Genomic DNA, 22,554 nt, shown 5'->3' on the forward strand with positions numbered 1-22,554 from the left:
AGAGCATTCCAGAGCTTATTTATCAAGTCTCACCTAATATTTCTGAGGAGTGAATGTTTTTTACAGCTTATTGAAAAGACTTATCACATAAAAGCTGCAGAGTTCATTTTAAACAAAGGAAGATTAAAAACTCCTATCCAAAGGAATTTAAGGTCCTATGGAAATAGGAAAAATATAAATAAAAGACAACACATAAAAATGAAATACTTTAATGATGCATCCTTTAAAACTTATTTTAGCTTGTTTTCTGCAAATTGAAAATACTCTCTGGAAAAGATGGATAATTAGCTGATAAATACTTTAGAAGAGAAGAACAATTGTATATGAAAAGTTTTACGACAGGAGAGAAATCATACAGTTCACAGCCACTGATTTTTTTTTTTTTTTTTGGCAATATAAGTATCAACTATTTTAACAGGAAACAGTTGAACAGTTAAATTCTGGGAAAAAGTCCCTAAGTTTATTTGTGGGATTTGTTTGGAAAGTTCAGAGTATATATGAAGGAAGTGACAGTATCAAAATCTTTTGGGGGAGAGCATGCCATTGAGTGATCAATCAAAACAATACTCTATCTGCAAACTATTTCAAGTTCTGTACAGTAAAACCTTAAGCTGCAATTTAATGACCAGTTCTACAACAGTAAGTACCAGAACTAACCCAAAGGCAAAAGATTATTAGGCCCTTTGACATCTCCTTTGACATTAATTTGAATCATATGAAAGTTGCTGATATACAACCATTTTTGATTTACAAAATTGGCAGTTTCCTGTGGCTCATTCCAATATTATGATAACAGTTTCTAGACTTTAATATCCTTATATCCTAAATAGGCAGGGAAGAAATTACTCTAAAAACTCTCCATTGAATTTATTCCAATGAATTCTTTTAGACTTGTGTAAATAATCCTAAACAAACAAAATAACAAAAAAATAAGTCCAAAGAACTAAAAATAATTTGCACATAAAATATCCATTTATCAAATACTTACTCTGTTATGAATAAAGAGTTTAAGTGCTTTTTTGGGGTATTCCAGGTTCAACAATATGTCCAGAAATCGAGGTAAGAAAGGGGTTGGTTGCTCAATAAAAACACCTATTGTTACATTTGGATGGATCTATGTTTTATGACAAAAATAAAAAAATTCATTAGTATGGTTACATTTTAAGTTCTATTCAAGTCTTAATATAAAAATACTAGAATCTCAGTTCAATATAATCTGCTAAATTTGAATTGCCCTATGGCAGTTCTCTAACATGTGAAATAAATTTTGTGGACACCAGCAAAGTGATTTAACTGAATCACATCCTGGCATTATGATTTAGGTTTGAAGAGGAAACTCAGTATTATATTTACTATATAAATATAATTAAGCATATTGCCTACTCTACCATTTAACACTTCCTTTATGGTAGCCTTGAGAGAAATTCCTGTAGATCTGAATGCTATTTTGAAAGCTTCATTTTAAAAAGTAGAATGCTAGTTATGTTTCCTTTTTCGTTTTTTATGGCTTGTAAGTTCAGAGCTCAATTTGTAGCCCAAACAAATCAATCATGGAGGAACTGAGAGCCTTTATTTCTATCCCAGAAGATCCTTTTTAACTTCATTTCACTGACAGTTCTTCACTTTCTGTCATTACTATATTAAACATAAGGGAAGTTATTTTCTTTTCTTTTATTCTATAGCTGCATTTTTATTTATTTTTCTTAAATCCTCTTTGGGTATGTTTTAATGTGCAGTTTACCTTTCATTCAATGCATGAACACTTCTGAAGTATCCATTATATGCCAATCCTTGTGGCAGGCAATTATAGCATTTATAATAAAAAGTGAGAGAGACCCCCTAGCTTGAAAAATTTACTGATGATTGGGGAAGACAGAGACATATATAAACTACAATCAACAAAGTAATTGTAAGAACTATATGAAAGACTTCAGTATCCATGACATGTAAAACCATGTCTTAAAGTCTCAATTTCTATGGACTACAGATTTTAGAAGTACAATTACTGCTAAGTGCTGAATTAGGAACTCAACCCATCACACATAGTATCTCATACATTCTTTTATTAATGGTATTAAAAGTTAATATTCATGTGTCTTGAAGTATACCATGTACATTGTTGTACTTCTTTAACCTCTCATTTCTTTTACTCACAAAAAAATTTATTAAATTAATGAATAAAAAGCTAAACAGAAAATATTTTCATTAGGAATTCTCAACTCAATAGGGGAAAGCGTAAAAATGGATTAAAATGAGAGGAGGCATTTCATTTAAATTTCAAAATAAGCTTACAAGTTACTATTCCAAATTCACATATGAAGAAAACAGGATTTAGAGAAATTAAGTAACCCAGAATACATAAAGTAGTAAGTAAAAGATCTGAGATTCAACATGCTATATCTCCATTATTAACTCATGTTCAATTTTTATAATAATTTTAACAATGCTTTAATAAACTCTTATACTAACACTCTGAGACAGCCACTATTATTTCTAAATATAAAGAAACTTGTCTATGGCCCACATCTATGTATATAGTAATGATATTAACTACCCATGTGATTTTCATATTCATATCCCTGTTGTATAATAACTCTACATAGAAAGCATATAATAAATTTATTTTGCATGATGGAAAGAATTGTCTTCCTTTCTAGCACATTTTAAAAGGCTGTAAAATAAAATTACTTAAGAATCAAGTGACTTATTCCTATATACAAAAAAAACCATGATTAGAATATTTCATATACATATTTTTCTATCCTTACACGTGAAAGTTTATATAAAAGGAAACAAAAGCATAAAAAAGCATTAACTCTGCCTCAGGAGGATAACACTACAATCTGCAAAAAAGATCAGGGTAAATGTTTAAACATCTTCATGATGCAGCTTCATTCAGAAATAGTATAACATTCTTTCCAGAAGGAAACTTTCAGTTTCTTATTTAAGAGACTGGCCAAAAACTCTTATTTTCAAGTAAAACAGGACTCTATTCAGAAGCTCCTAAATGCATACAAGTTACTCTTTCTCTTCCTTTCAGACAGCAGTAAGAAGAGACTTCGCTTAATTCTGAAGCCTGATTTTATTACAGAAAAATTAACTGTACGGGTCCAGGAGTTTCCAAGACTACATTCCTAGGAGTTTTAACCAACATTGCTTCTACATATCTGGCATGCTGTAGGCACTCAATAAACCTATGGTGAATGAATGAAATAATTAGCTTTAATGAAAAAAAACACTCTCTAGAATCCAATTGCTCACACACATAATATTCTTCCAAGTTACCAGAGCAATTTTTTGGAAGAAAGGTGTTACTAAACTATATCCTAAAATTTCTCTTGGTGATGACAGAGTAAAGATCTGTAAAAATGTTTTACAAACCAATAATAAATAATTCCTATTATGTGGTCATTCTTAAAATATAAATGATAAAATATAGCTATAATTACCTATGAAATATATATAACACCATGCCTGGCTTACAGTAGGTATCTACATGACAAATAAGTAAAATTGCAAAATGGTCAAGAATATAGGATCTAGACCTAGATTATCTAAATTTAGATACCTACTCCAGCACTTAAAAATTGTGTACCCTTAAGGAAGTTACTTAATATTTACACAATTCCATTTTCTCTCCTGTAAAATTGAGTCAATAGTTCTACCAACCTCAGAGATTTTGTGATATTTAAATGAATTGTACCATGCAAAGTATTTAGAACAGTCATTAGCTATATGATCATATATTATTATTTAAATTACCAAATTTGAAAAACAACACAAATAAGCCCATAAGATGCTTAATCATTGTAACTATTTTTTCTCAGGGCTTTGGCCAAGTTAGCAGACTAAAATAAAATGAAAACACCCAATCATAGCAACCTATTAAATGTCAAGAACCCCAATAACCCTTTTACTGGGTTTAATGATTAACTGACTTTGCTTTCTAAAACCGTTCAGACGCTCGCTTCAGCAGCGCATATACCAAAACAGTTCAGAAATATACAAATCTAGCAGTTTTCTGAGTCACCAGGTTTTAAGTTTTTAAATCTATTATCTATCATACAATCAAAACTGTAAAATAATTTGCTTTTCTACAAATAACTATTTCATGACAATGTACTTTTATTACTACATTTCACAAATACTTCTTCCACTTACATCTACTGCAGACAAGTCCATTATATCCAATAAACAAAGAGTGCAGCCATTTTCCTGGGTCCATGCATTTGGTACATAGTTTCCAAAATAATTCAGTAGAATCTGGTAAATGAAAGAAAATTAACAAATGAAAGCCTCTCCTATCAATGGGCTTTCATTCTACAACTATCCAGTTTCAAAGTGTTTTTTGCTTTAGGTACTTTCCTTTAATAATTCTACTAATATTTACCACCTACAGGTGCATAGTGTGTAAAGCACATGCTCTGAAGGCTATGAATCATAAAACGAGAAACTTTCTCTGGAAATGTAAAAAAAGACATAAAGAATAAAACTTATTTTACTTCATTATATAAGGAATAACATAGGAAGAGACACAATAAAAAAAAAATACAGAGGCCAAACGATGACATATACAATTTTAAACAGACTAATGAGACTTATTAGCAAAATCAGCACAAATAAGGGCAGCCATGTGAATAATAATTTAGTAGTAAGACTACATGTCTAAAATGCCCAAGGGAGACTCCCAATATGTTGGGACAGTGACAGGCTGACCTCATATTACATCACCTCACAAAACAAATATTGAGCAGACTTTATCACCAAAAGGCCCTGAACTCTTCTGGGAAACTACCCTACTATAAACCAGACTTCTGGGCACTGATTCAGGGCCACAGAATTCAGGAAAAGATAGTTTTCAGAATAAAACAGATCTAGAACAAGCTCCTAACTGCAGTCACCCAACAAATCTAAGAAAAAGTATCACTTCCCCAGTCCCTCCCTCAGTCATTTCTCAAAGGAACTCCTTGTGACTAATCTCTTCTCGGGCTTCTACTGACATTCAATTCATCTGTAAAGTCTGTGTGTTTGTGGGGGGAGGGGGAAAGGAGGTTTCAGGGAAGGAATGAGGAAAAGGGGATGGGGGAGAGAGGTGTACACACTAAGATTTGTTCTGAGCACATTAAGAATATCTCTAGACTTGGTACATTTTGGAAAAATTCTGGCTTAATTAAGTGAAATTACTACTCTCACTACTGTAATTTTAATACCTAGTAGTGGTGTAAGCATTTGAGTTTTTAAATTATTTTACTGTTAAAAAGAGTACCTGAAACTCTCCTAAGAATTCTATAATCATTAATTTTTCATTAGAAAAGTATGATAAACTGAAAAGGAAAATAAAATGTGTGTACATTAATTTTGGCAGTCAAAAATGTACAGAAGTGATAGGTGGATTTATCTATCTAGCTTCCTAAAGCACTGAAAGAGCTTAGCGGGTAGAAGAGATGAGGTAATTAGTCCAAAACCATTTTACTTGATTCCTCCCCAGTATTTGAAACTCTTCCCAAATATTTCTATTGTATTGAAACTTTGAACCCAAAGCTATTGAAACAAGGACGCTATTAATTAAAATGGGAAAATCTCTGTGTTACACAGATATTGCGGATGTGGTGACATTTAAATTATACAGCACAATCAGAAAACACAGATGAGTAACTCATTCACATTTCTTTTGGACTACATGATAATCCAGGAAATGAATTACAAGGCAAAGAAATATGCAGTCATGACATTTATTAATGACATTTCAAGAGTCTAAGGTTTGCCACCATTAAAATAGTCAATGTGCTCATTTTAACCTGCCTTTGTAATAAAAACAGAAATAAAGACGCTTACTGTTAACTGTCAAAGTAATTATTACAAATTCAAACATTAATTATTCACGTCCTAAAAAATACTAAGGTTTTAAAGTAAAGAAAAGAGATTCATGTGAAAATAGATCCTTATTAACACATTATTGCTGAAAGGGATAAAAATATTGATAGTGTGAAATACCGTTTTATTATATACTAGCCTTTGTCTAAAATATCCTGGGAAAGAATTTTGTTTTAAGGAAAAAAATCCTAGTATTTGGCCAGGTATAGAATTCCCATCTCTATATGAAGCCTTGTACTTTTCCTATTTCAGAATGTTCATAAAAATTAAACAATTATTTCATGAACTATGTATCATTCTACCAGGATCCCTGTGTAACTGTCAAAACTATGAACACTTTTAAAAGATTTGGTAAATAAAAGGCATTACTTTTAGTTTTCAGAATTAAAACTTTATTCTGTAACATTTCTACATTCTGCTCTTTTCCTCAATTCAATTTTCAGAGCATCACTTTTGCCTGGAAAATTCCCTCTTCTTGTATTCCTCACCACACAGACTGAGGTAAAACACCCCAGCCAACCCGGTCAGCATCTGTTTTCTTCCTTAAAACTGTAGACATTTCTGTTGGCAGGTTTAGAAGTACAGAAAACTGTTTATGTAGTTAGGCTGTTCATCTGGGCTGTCCCCAGCTACTATGTGGAAGTATTTTTCTGATCTTTCTTTCACAATATCAAAATGTTTCCAACTATGATGTCATTTTCATTGGTTCAGAAACTTTTCCAAGCAAATCCTTTTTACTTTCTTTTTATTTAAATCATACAATTATTCAAAATTACAGCGACCCAAACAATGTAGTTTTTATATACAAAATTAAGGTCCCCATTTTTATGGCAAATCAAAGTAGTTTCAAAAATAACTTGTTTTCATGTGCAAATTGGTTGCTCTGCTCTTCCTCCCTTTAACTTCTGCTATATAAAAATACTACCAATTTCATAATGAGTACCTAAAGATGTATATTATCTGATATTTAAAAGAAAAGCCTGGGCATTAAAATTGACAACATCCTTTTTTATGAATGAGGCAATTTATTACTAACAATAAATAAGTTTCAAGAGTAAAAAGTAAAGCTTCAAACCAGAAGTCACGGTTCCAATCCAAAAATCTATTTATATTAGATTATATATAGACAAGTATGAAAATCATTACATAGAATAGAGACATATTTCAACTAAAGTGTTCATTAAAGAACACAAACTTATTTATTTATGAGTACGAAAATAAATGAAAAATATGAATGTTCATAAATATATACTAAAAAGACATAAAAACTTAAAACAACTATGAATGAAAACAAATATGGGAGGATGATGAGATTATAAGTGATTTTTAAAAGTATAATGATAAAATTCCTTTTTCTAATACCATGAAATTTAAAGAAGTAAATTAATTTCTGTACATTTTGGCACAATAAACAACTGTAAACATCTTACTATGTACAGATTATGTGCATATTTTTCTTAATGAAACAATCATGTAAAGATCATTATGGGTCAAAATCACTAAAATTTTAATAGTTCTTTACTAAAAATAATAGCGAATAAATTAAATAACATGAAAGTCATACGAAAAATCCTTTTACTTTTCATGAAGGCTAAAAATAATTATCAAAACAGGAAACTGCTTTTTATCTCCATTAGTCTGGACATAGGGAAAATATGGTATATTCAGATGTATCCACTGACTTTATCATAATATGATAAAGTTTTAGCATTAGTTGAATACTACAACTAAAAAAGCAAACAGCAATTTTATAATTAAAAGCAAACATCACTTTTATAATTAAAAGCCTACTTCGTTTTTTGTTGCCAAATAGAATCATAGGAAGATGGATTAAATAAGACCAGCATCATTACACAGATTTAAATGCTAAGAATAGTTAAGAGCCTAAACTGAAAATGTTTTCTAAGACTTAAAAAAATTTTAGTACTTGTTTCTAAATGATTAAGGACTAGTGTTCCTCTTCTTGTGATAAGTTCTTTAGTTACTGTTTACATCTCTAGTCAGAGTCATCCATGGATTTGGAAGGAATTGGTATCATGCTGAAATCAATCAACATCTGGCCTTCCCCATAAAAGCTAAATTCTCAAGAACAAACATACTCTTTAGAGAAATTTAAATTTTATTAAAATATTATATTACCAAGGAGTAATAATTCATTTGTTTAGTTAGAGGAGACATTTGGTTGTACAAATCCTTGCCTAACTAGTGGCAAGGTTATCATGATAGGAGGCTAAAAGAGAAACTAAACACACACACACACACACACAGAAGCACTTAATAGACAAAATTGACTTGTGAAATTTGCCTAGTGACAGTTACAGTAACCCACAATTTTATGATGTTTTTTTATCCAGCCGAAAAAATGTCTGCCTTACCACTCCCAAGAATAATGCTAGGTCATTGATTGTTTATAGACTCTCACATTCAATTCAGACTCATTAAATGCCTAATATATATATATCCACACATATGCTGGACCCTGAGGAGAACAAGGTAGATACAATTTCTGTAATTCCCAAGCTAAAGTCCTATAAGTAAGAGAGACAGGAAAATGTGCAAATATCACCTCTGTCCAGCATACAGTATATAATATGACAGAAGAAGTTCCAGATATTACAAAAGCACACTGAACTTTTGTAAGGATCTGAGGAGTAAGGACTAAACTAATACCCGAAAGAACAGAACTTAGAGGGTGGATCAGAGGATGGGAAAATGCGTGCATGATTCCAGAATGGGATAAAAGCATGCGACTTCTGTGAAATTGAAAGGAATTCATTATGGCAGGAAGTGAGGAAGAGATTGAGGGAGAGACTGAGTTAAACTGTGAACAGTGTGAGTGTGGATGTGTGCAGGGCTAGGAGTGGGAAAGTGGATTAGTGCCAACCAAAGCAGGAGCAAGGTAGAGAAGAGCTTTGTACGACAGGCTAAGAATTTGGAAAATTACATTTGAGTCCATGAGAAGGCATTCAGTATACTCAGCAGAAGATTCTAGTTCCAGGCTGCTCATGGGCAACTGCTACTGGTTGGAGATTGTCCATCGCCTGTACACAGGAGTTAGAAAGGACAGCATTTGGACTGAGACTGAAAAGTGTTTAGAGCCCAAACAAAACCCAGATTCTAGTTAGCTAATTGGTTAGAAGAGGAAGCAGTGTTGTAAATCATGAGCCATGGGTCTATATGACCCACAAATAAAGACAGTAATTGGGTGTTCACACCTGGAGATAAGAAAGAAGTAGTAGCCAAAGCAAGGATGTGAAAGACATCAGTATTAAGGGAGGACCTGCAAATACAGGGATAGAGCCAATGACCCAAGAATGCATGCAGAAAAGAAAGGGAAAAGCGCAAGATAACCTGGAACACTTATTCTAACAGCAGAGAAAAGAGGATAGACCAGTCTCTCCTGCCCCTCATCAACCCAGTACATAGCATAAAAAAAAATTTAATGTATATAAAAGAGGAGACTGATGAGCAAAGGTCAAAAAGTAAGTAGAACATCATGAAAGCAAAGGCAAAGAATATTTCAAGTAGGACCAAACGGGATCAACACTGCTGATGTTGTGACTGAGTGAGGTAAGAATAAGGGCTCAAGAGTAGGTGCTGCCCAACAGGGATGTCCCCAGAGACCCTGACGGGAGCATTTCCTGTGTCCTGGACAGGGAGCAGGGGTGGCAGTAAGTTTATATTTAAAAGAAGTTTGGCTGTGAAGGGAAGGGGGAGGAGGGGAGCTGGCTGGAAGGCACTGTGGATTGAGGAGAATGTTTTTCTTCACATTGCCTGGTTTCTGTCTTGTTTATAGGATGGGAAATACTTGAGGCTCCTGAAATGTGCTGATAAGGAGACAGCGACCGCAGAACTGGGAAGATGGATGCAAGACAGAGAAAGGAGAGCAGGTGGAGAAGGGTTGGAATGGGATGAAAAGCCAAGTGGAAATGCTAACTGGAGAAAAACGGAATCTACTGCTTTCATTTTGATCTAGGAGAGGTTGCCAAAGAGCACTTTCCCTTAAATTTCCCTTCATATATACAGTTTTCTTTTCAACTTCAGATTGATCACTCTTCTGAAACAGCAGACTACACCTCCCACCCTCTCTAACCACAAGGAAAATGCACCTGTTAACCTCTTTTCCAGGTAGTTGTTTTAAGCACAATATTACTAAAGTACAAATACACTCATCTGTATGCCTATATGTATGTATGTGTATATGTATGTATGTGTATGTATATATACATACACATCCATATATCTCCAAGACTTTGGTAATTCTAGATTTATTTTCTTGGGACACAAACTCCCCAGATTCAATGCAATTCATGTTTCATTTTGATTCGGTACCAACAATAAGATATTTTTATCTATATATTTTGCAGTCAATAACATTTTCAGCAATGTCAGTTAAATATATCTGAACCAGAAAAGCATCCAAAATTTCACCAAATTATGGGCTTGTCAACTGTAACCCATCAACTTTGGCATACAGTAAATGGATGAAGAAACTTTATGACTATTTAGTTACATCCCAATCTTAATGTTGTTAACTTAGAAAATGGTGACTCTGTTGACACAAATGATCCTTTCACTGCCTGAACTATTCCTCCTAGGAGAGGACACCCTGTAGGAGGGACATGCAGCTCACTCTCAAGTTAGCGATTAGTATTATCTAAAACACAAAAATGAAATCTGTTACAGACAGAATGAAAAGTTATCACTCTACTGAGGAAACACAATGAGTTTGATTAATTTGAATGAAACCAGTTATACCATCTAAAAGATGAAGCCAGCAAACTGCTGGCACCAAAGTAAAGCCTCTTAAAGAAATAAAAAAAGACATTCCACCTATTGATCTATAGCATATCTCCAAGAAATAGGCAGCCAGGTAAAAGTCTGTGACTCACCTTGGTAGGTCCGTTTCCATTGATTGCCACTGGAAATGTTTCATAAAAAACATTCTTAGCTCTGGTTTTACCATTTTCAAATTTCAAAACAACTTCATCTGGGTTAAAAAAGGAAAACAGATCTTAGGAATTTATAATGTGCATGCGTATATTTGTTGTCATAAAATTCCTTATGTATACCATACTCCATGTGCTATAACACTTTTAGAAACTCTGCCAACTCCAAGTCAGCAGGTATCCAAAGTAAGGGCTGACCCTGGCACAGATAAAGATTCTGAGAGCATCACTTATTCTAATCTAACACCATCAAACTGACTGAGGTGCTAAGCCATGGGGCTGATTGGTAGAAAGAAAGCATCTTCGCAATCCTGCCTCTGACCCTTTATAGTAATGTGATCCTAGAGGACGTAAATTCTCTGAGTCATGCAAAATGAGCTCCATACCTACCTTACGAGATAATCACAATATGTGTATGGTGAATAGAAGTGCTAGGCACAAGCAGCATTTCCATTTCCTAAAAATCAGGCCCAGTGCAATATTCCAGAAATAAGTCCGAGATAAGCAGTTCTTTGCTTTCAGATTTCTTCCCTTAGCTTTCCTGAGCACTTCAAATGGAATGGAAAGAATGCTCTCCATTCTAAAAATGTTTATACTGTATGGAGTGACTTAAGAATTGCAGTGAGGTGCAGTGTATTTTTTATTTTACTATACTAGTGCATTCTTGCACTTTAATTTTTAAAATATTGGTTAATTTTAATGTATATTCAGCAAGACATGGATATCCAGGAAAACACACAGATGCAAAAGTATGCATGCCTACACACTCAAACACTTCCACAGTTTATTTTCCTAGCTGTCACCAGTTATCTTTCAGTTAGGTTAAAAAAAATCTATTCCAACTTTCCTGGGCAATTCAAAACACAAAGAACTTATACTGAAAAATGTGTGATATGAAGTGTAATTAATTCATAAATATATCTTCAGTCCCCAGAGGGTAAGCTACTAAATTCTAAATTACTTATGTCTAGAGGCTTGTCTTTCTTGCACTGGACTTAGGAAATTATTTTAACTGAATATACTGAATGACATCAAGCTAAGTTCATGCTCAATAGTTTTAAAGGTTGTAATATCTATATTGTAAACCTTAGTCACACTCCCAAAATGGAAAAAAAAAAAAGGAAAGACAGTTGAAGCACAAGTATTCATTTACATATATGAGCAATCCATTATTTAGGAAGCATACCTATAGCTCCATTTAAGGTCTGAAATATTTTGCTTTTGTGATCCAATGTGATGTTAATTGCTTCCTGAAAAATAAGAATAGAGATAATAGTGAAAAAGACAATGTAAACAGCAAATAATACTATCATGTCAATACAGTTTGTTCTTTAGAGGAAAGGATTTTGAAAATCTTATTTGTTAAAGATCCCAGAAATATTCTCCAGAAAGTTAAGGAGAGGGTAATTTATAATTGATTGATTTGGAAGATAAAGGGTACAGTAATCATCTGTGCTTTTCTCCAAATATTTTCACTTCTTATCTTGTGGCTAGTTCTAACCAGTGAGTTGTTAGCAGAAGTGAAACATATCACTTCCAACCTGGAGCATCTAACTACCATTGTGAGATCCTAAGTGAGCCGATTCCCTCTAGCACATAAACCACCAAGGCTTAGGATGGCTGCTCTGTTGGCCAAGGTCCCTGAGTGACTACAGCAAGCAGAAAGCCCCTGCTGCCTTGAAGTAGGACAAATAAACTGCTGTTTTAGTTGAGGTGTCCAGACTGGGGTTTATTACTGAAGCATAACCTGTCTATCCTGATTGAAACACTGGGTTTGTGATTAATCAACCTTATCACAGAGATTAATCAGCTATACAAACTTCATGATTCTCAATGCACACATTTTTCAGCTAGATTGTCCTGTCATAACAGTACCCTCAAAATGGTCTTTGCATGCTAACCAGATAAAATCTTATGCTTAGGGAGAAACTTAAACAGAATTTACACAACTAAAATTATTACAAGCTCAGCAGTGAGATTTCCGAGGAAGTATCCCAAAGGAAAGGTAATCAAAAAAACTCAGAATGCTTTCACAGTTGAATTACGTTAAGAAAAGAGAAACCCATGCTGCACGGGCTAGCTCTCAGGCCAGGAGCAGGTTTCTCCTCTCAGATGAGAGACTGCATCCTTTGGCTTGATGCATGAGGAACACAAGATGGAAAGTGAAACAGGGCGAAGGACAAAAGTAAATATAAATAATGAAGTGTCTTGAGGTTTGTGTGTCTACTGAAAATATTTAGATGACAGAAGTGTTTCACTAGGACAGAAATAGCAAACACTAAAATATACTTAGTTTTGAAAACATCTTATGTTTTCTAACGGCAGTGTGGGAATATACAATTCAGTAAATTTTAGAATTATTATTCATTATATGTCCATTTATGAGATATCAACTTATGCTAGGTAAATATATAAAATGTATTGGTGAATTACAGAACCTTGGTTTTATTTTTTCCTCCCAAGTTCCACTTTATAAATTAATACCAGAATGTTCCCTCTAGGCCAACGGCAGACTGCTTATTGTCCCCGACACCCCACCTTCATAAAAAAGAAACTCTTATTTTTATTGGGCACAGTGGTGCTTGAAATAAAGGACAAAAGGTTCTGTGCATACTATGTGGGGTCACATAAATAAATTTTAGTCAAAGATTAGTGTGAGAAAATGTTGTATAAGACTTCTAGAAAAGCTACTCAAAGAGAGATGACTCAGCTGAGATGGCCTCTCATTTACTATTCTGTCTTTCAACTGCGAGAAACAGGGATGCAATGACCAACAAAGAGGTTACATTGAAAAGGGGAATAAGAAAAGGTTGTCCCTCTTGATAACCTAAAGCCACCTTAACAGCCTGGTATGGCACCTTGCATCTTGCATCTCCTCCCTTTGCCTAATCCACCCAAGCTTGGCAAGGTTGCTGGCTTGGCCACCAAAGAGGAGGCAAAGGGACACACTGAGCTAGTGCTGATACCGAGCTATGTGAGAGAAAACAATTTCACCTGTTTACTATTTGTATGCTTCACTGGCTCACACTGTTTAAAATGTTCTCAACAAGAACATTTTGGAATTCACTTTTCCAGCCACCACACTGTCAGTAAAATCTTTTGAACACTTTTGGTCTTTGGATCACTCCATATTAACAAAATTTAAGGAACACCTAATACAATAAAACAAAAAGACAACGTGGACCCTTACGTACTCTCTTCAGAGGATCAATATAAATTTTAGTGTAAAAGAGCTGATCATCATCATTATCCTGGAGATTCCACTGTCGAACTATGCGGTTGATAGATGGAGCATAGCCAATAAATCCTGCAACACAGAATAGGGCAGCAAAGAATTAAATATTCAAAGATGAATATGTGCATCTAAATTAATTTCATGGGTTATTTACACAGAGTTGTGTAGCTTTGAAGTTTTAGTTTTTATGTTGGAATTTCACGGCCCATCATGAAAGAAATGGTACAGAGTGCTCCTGCTTTTATATACAAGGAACAACAGAGTGAGCTTTGCTGCCAACTGCAAGACAGAAAACAATCAAATACTCTTTTTGAATAAAAACATTCCCAAAATTAATTGAAACAAAAGGGGAACTAGTGCTTTCCAAGGTTCCTAGGGGGAAAGAAGTTATAGGAAAAGAAAGAATGAAACCAGAATTTTCTCTCTGACCTTCTGCAAGAATGCTTTCCTTGGATCCTTTGCAGAAGATACACTGTTTCTGAAAAAGAAAATCTCTACTACGGTGGTTTTACTGCCAGGGCCAGAGATGCTAACACAATCAAAGAAATGTTGGATGTGTCACTGGCTGCAAACATCCCAAAGAAATTTTATATCTAGGACATTTCAGGGATTTTTCCTTTACTTGAACTGGTCATTACTGTGCCTGCTAAACCATTCTTTGGCTACGTTTTGTATGTTATAGTCTTAAGAAAGGAAGTCTAAAACTGGATTGTTCCCTTTGGCTTACAGCCTAAGCATTAAATGTGCCAATAAAATCTGTCTATAAAAGGCAGATAAACAGGATCATATTCCCTCTGTCTCCCTCTGCATTTCAGAAATGCAATCAAATTGCTAAGTATCACTGACATGCAAAACTTGTAAAAAGTGATGAATTTTACTCCTGTGACTTAAAAGGAAACCTAATTTTTCACCCTTAAAATTTAAATTTCTCCATAGGAATAAAGAAATTAATTAAAAGAAATAGGTCCAGGAATATTACTGTTACCTAGAAAAAACAATACAAAATAAAAATGAAAGCCAATCACTAGTTACTCATTTTTTTTGTTGTTTTTCTTACCAAACAAAAGTTACTGAAACACCAAAAAAAAATTGCATTTTTTAAATTTCTATTACCAAAATTTTCTGATGAAAAATACACCTAGTGACACATAACACCTACCAATAGATTATAGTTTTTTCAAAAATTGTATTTATCTTTTTTAAAACTTCAAATGTCCTTAAATACTTCCAAAGTAATTACATCTATTTTCATGTATATGATATATATTGTGATTTATGTTGTCATAGTACAATGCTGTATTATTTCAGACCAATGAAGTTTCTAAAATTCTGAGACTTTCTTTGTAAAGAAAAATGTTTGCTTCTCCATGATAAGGATTTTTAAATAATCAAGAGATATCCACAGACACAACTCAAATCCCTTAAGTAACTATCAATACATGATTTGTGGAATTGTATAAATGCTATTGTTAGATTTTCCATTTTTTAAAAATATTTTTACTACAAGGACCAGAAGGAAGATGCTTTGATTCCTTGATCACTTTCCCACTTATAAATATCTTTTCCTTAATTAAAATGGCTCACATAGACAATTACTTGCTCGTATTTTCCTGTTTCCACAGTGTTATATGTCTGCCTAAAAATTAGATACCTGAGTGGATATACTATCTCAGTAGATATACATAGGCAATTTCACCATGCATGTCATCTTTGGTAACAATTTTACAAGTATAAAATAAAGCCTAGCCCAGAGATCACAACTAATACTTCCTTTAAAAACTGGGTCTTTTTTGTTTTTACAAAATATAAACACAAATATACTAGAAAGAAGGAAAAAGAATAGCAGCTACATATACCAGGTGTGGCACAGAGAGATTGAGAGTGATGAGTTTTGCTAGTTTGTTTGTTGTTTTTTGCTTATTATTATTGGAATAATGAAAGTGCTCTGGGAGTGACTGGGATGATGAATGCACAAATATGTGATTACCCTGAATACCATTGATTGCATTATTTAGAAGGATTTACGCTTTATTAATATGTATCAATGAAATTGAAAAAAATTAAAAACTTGGTCTTTAAACTATCTGGGACCTAGGATAAACTGAAAGATCAGCCATGTGTTAACAGAAGTCATGAAGTAGATAGAAGCAGCACCAACACACAAGCCAAGTTGATCAAGAAAGCATTTTCACAGTGGGCAATCATCGTAGGAGAAGTTTTGAAAGAAGGCAAACAGTGAGGCAATGAGGACAGAGTCGGATTCTGACTTGAATATGGAAGTAAAATCCAAAGGTGCCAGACAAAACAGGAGAAAATATAATGGCCAAGAGGTACCAAAAAGCATGAAATGTAGATACATTGAGATGGAGAGAAAAAGTGAACTGAAACTAAGCAGCACAAATTGGAGTTCAAGGTTTCAGGTGTGCAATATTTACACAGGCTGATAAAGTTCCAAGATACAACTAAGGAATGGGTTACTCAAATAAAGTGCAACTGAAAATGGCTGGAACTGAGACATCTTGGAGAAATTTAGTTATTTGCTAAAGATTATGCTGCCGTAAGGGGCCGAGCAAAGCCCAGAATCCAGAGATGCTGCTATGTCACCCAGCACTTGTTTAAACTAACCTGAACAGTATCAACACTTTGTTCTACAAATGTAGCGCATCCCAAAAGTCTGTATTCCCAAAGTGACCTGCAATTTCCACCCAATACGTTTGTCTATCATGCCCCTCTCTACCCATCATTTGGACTGTGCTATGGTTACTTTATTCTCAGTCTAAGAAAAAAATATTTGGAGTCACAATAATGATAAGGTCTAAAGTCAAATTTTATTTTGGGGGGGAGAGGTGGCAAGGAGAAAATGTAACTATTCATTCCTTTAATCTAGAGTACTAAATAATGCAGCATAGCACTTTAAGTATACACAGACACTCAATTTTGAATCTTTCCAACTACTGATTTCAAGACAAATCATTCATTTACTCTAATACATTTCAAAAATAACTAATAAAATTAAGTAATGCCTATTTTTAAAAGCTACATGATTGCAGATTGAGAATGAACTTTTTTCCAAGTAAGAGAATTTACTAAACTATTATCCTATACCTAAAAAGATCCCAGTGAAACTACTATCAGAAGACCTGGATCAATGTTGTTTTTCCTTTAACAAATGAATGCCTTTAGGAAAAGTCACTTAGATTCTGGAAGCACTAGTTTCCTCATTTAGAATGTAAAAATAATACCAACATTTAGTCTTGTTAAGAGCATCAAATGATGAGATAGATAGGAAAATGCTCTGTCATATATAAAATGTACTATGGAATTTTCAACTGATATGATTCTTCTGTAATAATAGCAAGCTAATGGTTATTCAATATTAATATTGATAATTTACCATGACTTCAATAAACTTTTTCTACTCATATCTCACGCACCTCCTGAATTCAGATAGCGTTTTCCAATGTGCACAATGGGATACTTGTCTGCTAGTCTTTTATCTGGCCACAGAATTCCATCTGCTGCAAAGACTACTTTGTGACTAGTCTTTTGGAACTTTTTTAGAACTTCTTCTGGACCACCAGCAAATATGACATCAAAGCTGTTTAATGAGAAAATAGAAGAAGTTTTAAAATAAACTCATCAGAATTTAGGCACATAAACCAAATAAGGAAAAGTTCTCTAATAAAAGTTAGAATTTAGAACCAATGCAGGATTAATAACAATTTTTTCTACAGGGTATATCATTCAATTTTCTCTCAACTTAAATTATACAGATTCAATTAAATTATCGGTGTTTATATTATATTGACAGTCAAAAAATAAGACAGGTTTTTTAGTGCTCAATTAATCCAACACACGATTAATAACAATTTTTTAGAGTATACCATTCAATTTTCTCTCAACTTAAATTATACAAGTCCAATTAAATTATTAGTCTTTACGTTATATGATACAGTCCAAAAATAAGAAAGCTTTTTAGTACTTAATATTTTTCCAATAATCACTTATCCCCAAAATCAAAACTCTAACACAGTGCTGAAATGTTAAATATTCAGCTATTTGCTATTTAACTTAAAAATACAGAGAGTCATTGATAGAGGCTGCACTTGTAACTGTCTAATATTTCAAATTAATTTGTGCCTATCCATTATAATTTCTGAAGAATTAATTATCTTTGACAAAATGTGTTCAACCAGTATTATCAATTTTCATTTAAAACTTGAATCACAATTCAACCTGAATCCTAAAATAGATGTGTTCAGACAGCACTTTAAATCTTTTTAAAGCTTAATGAACTTGAAATATATATATAAAAAATTGGCCCTATCAAATTTAATGTATGCAGTTTCATTCTTTTCTTTTTTTTTTTTGAGACTTTATTCCTCATTGTGCATTCAAAGAACTACAATGACTTAACCAAACTTTATCAAGTGTAAAAGCCATTACCTAAAATATTTCCACTCTTCAATAAGTTCTCCATTCATTCAACCAGAAATCCCTTTGCATCTCGTGGTACACCAGTAAACCTTAAAGTCAGAGGTTTCCAAAGATGATAATTTAATGGCAACACTCCAGGTGGCAAACAGAGGGAAGAGCAAACTATGGCCCTTGAAGTGAGAACCAGAGCTTCCGAACGGCTAAGAGTCTGGGTGCACTGCTGTCATATCTGACTAGGAACACGAAAGCTGCTTTCCCTGCCAGGTTCACTTCAAAGGATGTGTTAATATGCTAGGAGAGTGGTGACACACCAGGCAAGATTAAATAACATTTTAGGGAAGCTGATTTGACTCAACTGATAGAGCATCCGCCTACCATATAGGAGATCCAGGGTTCAAAGCCAGGGCCTCCTGACCCATGTGGTGACCTGGCCCACGTGCAGTGCTGATGCATGCAAAGGGTGCTGTGCCACGCAGGGGTGTCCCCTATGTAGGGAAGCCACACATGCAAGGAGTGCACCCTGCAAGGAGAGCTGCTCCGCATTAAAAAAGCACAGCCTGCCCAGGAGTGGCGCTGCATGAACCGAGAGGAGTGCTGGTGCAGCAAGATGACCCAACAAAAAGAGACTCAGATTCCTGGTGCCGCTGACAAGAATAGAAGCAGACACAGAAGAACACACAATGAATGGACACAGAGAGCAAACAATGAGGTGGGGAGATAAATAAAAAATAAATCTTTAAAAAATAAATAACATTTCATACATAAATTTATCAAAATAAAATACACTATTTCTCATCTCTGTAATAATAAGAGCCCACAAAATTATTTCAAAACTTACTTTCCCAAGAATAGTTTAAATTTATCCTCACTCTTAGCACTTGTGGAAGAGATGCCAACTGGCCCCTATATATATTTCCATGCCTTTATTTAAGTAACAGAATCTCCCCAGTTTTAGTCTGGCACATGACCATCCTGCTAAAAACTTATTTTTGCCAGGCTACTCTGAAATTAGACGTGACCAGATGATTAAATCTGTCCAATGGAATATGAGAAGGAATGACATAGGTTCTGTGCTTTAAAAAGGAAGTTGCCCAGCCTCTGCTTCCTATCTCTCTTCTTTTCCCATTCATGGTGAGACAAACTTCACAGGTTAAAAATACTTAACATATACCCCTCACCATATAGTCCAATTCTGAATCAGAAAGAAGGGAAGAGGAAGGGGAAGAGAAAGGGAAAGGTTAAATTGTTGCTAATATGCAACTAAATTTAGTAATTATTTTTAACTTATTTTTTAATCATAGTAAATGTAGGGATGGAATCAGAGCCTATTTCTTTTCATTTTAAATTGTTCTAGAGGATGTAAGTTTGCATCATTTGTTTCCATTTTAGTTACAAAAAAGAACTTAATGCAAAACTAAAACATATCTATATACACTGGTAGATAGTTTTTCTTCCAAGAGTAAAGGGCAATAAATTATTAGTGCTATTAATATTAATATCAGAACCATAACTGGACACAGAATATGCTGTGACGTAGGAAGGCAGGATTCTATACCTGGTTCTGCTACTTGCTACCTCAGTAGCCTTAGAAAGTTGTTTAACCTCCTCATGCTTTATTTCTATTATCTATAAAACAGGGAAGAGGAAAGGTAGTACCTATCTCCTCAAGTTATTGTAAAAAATTAAAAATCAAGAATAAAACCTGGCACATTGGAGTAGTCAGTAAAGTTAACAAAAATTATGATTCCTATAGGATGGGGACTGGAGTGAGGATAGATAGGGAGAGAGGCAGGAGAGAGCTCACCTGGATGCTTCTACCAACTGTAGTGCTATTTTTAGCCAGATATAGATTGCTTAAATAAATTTTAAATTTAGAAAATCTATTCTGACTGCTCATTTACAAATGAATTCATCTGATTTCACAAAATACTACTAAAAATTTATCCAGTTTCTCTTTTTCTTCTAAATAAACATAACTGTTATCCTCAGTTCAACCACTTTAGACATCTGCCTCAGGAGATAATTCTATTTTTTTCTAACAGAGGTATTTTCCATAAGGCTACTAGTTGTTGATCCAATTTGAATTATTTTTCTTAATATTGGAAAATAAATAAGACTAATTATAGGGTAATTGGGTCATGAGAGGTGAGGCAAATAAACCAAACCTTCTGAGACAGGGACTGCCAGCTGAGTTGCAAAGGAATCCCAACACGTAGTATGGAGATGGTACCAAAAAACACGGCATATTATATCAGAGAATCATACAATTGGACACTAGGGCTGCACTAAGTCAGAAATTTTGCAGATAGCATAAAATATTCAAAAATCAGAAATGCATATATGGAAAGTGAGAGTTTGTCTTTGAAAGCCTAGTTGAAGGATACAATACATACAAAGTATATCTGAAACTATTAACAAAAGTCTATTGCTCAAAAGGGAAGAGGTGTAGCAACTTTTTACTTCCATACTTTAGTATCTAAAAAGCAGGCATTACCTTTGTAATCAACAAGCAATGTTGGTAAGTAAAAGGGAAGGCCAAAAATCATTATCCAATAATTCAAACAAGAATGTGAATTTGAATGAAAATGTATGGTTGTAGAAACTTTGCCCATTTTATTCTTGTGGTGGTGTTAGCTCTAGAAAGTGTTTAAGTACTCTAGAAAAGTTATTTGAACAGATTTAAAATTTTTCAAAGGGCAAGAAAGTTTTTCTACTTAACCTTATTTGGCCACAAAACTTCAGTCAAATTAGAAAAATGCACAAAGATCATAAAAATACTTCTCACAGGAGTTAGGTACATTTAAATATGAAAAATAAAATAAAACTTTCCGCATTTAACTGTGGTGGCTATTCCTGGGCCCTGCAAAAATCATAAGGCTGCACCTTGCTGAGTCCCCAACCATAACGACCAGGCATGTCAGCATTCCATCCCCAACAGGTAATTGAGACTTTTACAAGGGTTTGTCCTGCTGTGCTTTTCCCTGTTTCTGTGGCACCATCACCACACAGTCACTCAGGATCAAAATCTTTAATTCTGCCTTGACTCTTCTCTTTCCATGGCCTCTCCCATCAAATACTTTGCCAAATCCTATTGATTCCATCTACCGAATGCGTTTCGCGTTCAAGTCCTCTGCACTTGCACTCAAAGGCACTGGCCTAGACTCATCTTCTAATCCTCCTGGCCTCCACTTCCCCATCTCCTCCCTACTCCTAACTAGGACTGTCCAAGAAACTCTCCTGAAAATGCCTCTGTGCCAGTCCCCAACTGGATCGTTCATTCTCAAATTGGGTCCATAGAAGGAGCTGGCAAATATTTACTTTCTGGACCTTTACAAAAAGCATTTTAGGCTTTGCGGCCACATACGGTCTCTGCTGCCAAGACTCAGCTTTACCAGTGTAGTGCAAAAGCAGCCACAGGCCATTGCAAGTACGCAAATGAGCACAGCTGTGTACTAAAAAACTAGTTACAAACACAGGCTGTAGCTGACTGACCCCTGGCCTATTGAAGAGAGTCTAAATGAATCAGCCTCATGCTAATAATCTTCCATTAAATAACTGGTACTAACGCCAAACTGAACTACTTGACCTTTCTTTTCTCATGCTTTCTCTCAAAATGGCTGTTCCTGATTGTACCAAACCTATTCCCCTTAAGGTCCCATATCAAATGTCACCTCCTTTACAAATCTCTCCTGATCACCCCAACTAGAAAAGCATTATTCAATTCCTCTTAACTCCTACAGCTCCAGTCTTCTCTGCTTTCACAAGATGTTTAATTTTCTGCCCTACGTTAGGTGAGTCTACCTCATACTAGACTGCACATTTCTCCTCCGTATGCCAGATCCACATCTTTATTATTAATCAGGATATTTAAAGGTCTTGTATTTCAAAGATAGTAAATATATGTTCAACAAATAAGTAAATAAATGAATGGAACAATCATTTCAAGTCTCCACAGTATGCAAAATGTAATGAACAGCCAAAGAAAGCAACAGAAGAGTTGCCTAAACTTGTTTGTCTGTTCTTCTGTCTAATCCTTTAAGCCAAAAATGATAATCATCC

The 22,554-nt window shown here is 34.3% G+C and overlaps 1 protein-coding gene across 3 annotated transcripts in view; it reads right to left on the minus strand.

The window, feature by feature from the left end:
* PLOD2 (procollagen-lysine,2-oxoglutarate 5-dioxygenase 2) overlaps positions 1 to 22,554 on the minus strand; it is a 113,141-nt gene that overhangs the window by 22,211 nt on the left and 68,376 nt on the right. For all 3 annotated transcript variants that reach the window (XM_058295121.2, XM_058295122.2, XM_058295123.2), the window contains exons 4-9: positions 17,493 to 17,656; positions 14,018 to 14,130; positions 12,010 to 12,073; positions 10,767 to 10,864; positions 4,162 to 4,263; positions 989 to 1,114 (exon numbers count right to left, since the gene is read on the minus strand). In XM_058295121.2, coding sequence (XP_058151104.1) covers positions 989 to 1,114; positions 4,162 to 4,263; positions 10,767 to 10,864; positions 12,010 to 12,073; positions 14,018 to 14,130; positions 17,493 to 17,656 — 667 coding nt within the window. The remainder of the gene's footprint in view (positions 1 to 988; positions 1,115 to 4,161; positions 4,264 to 10,766; positions 10,865 to 12,009; positions 12,074 to 14,017; positions 14,131 to 17,492; positions 17,657 to 22,554) is intronic.

This window comes from Dasypus novemcinctus, chromosome 4 (genome assembly GCF_030445035.2).
Source record: "Dasypus novemcinctus isolate mDasNov1 chromosome 4, mDasNov1.1.hap2, whole genome shotgun sequence".
In the NCBI taxonomy this organism is placed as follows: Eukaryota; Metazoa; Chordata; class Mammalia; order Cingulata; family Dasypodidae; genus Dasypus; species Dasypus novemcinctus.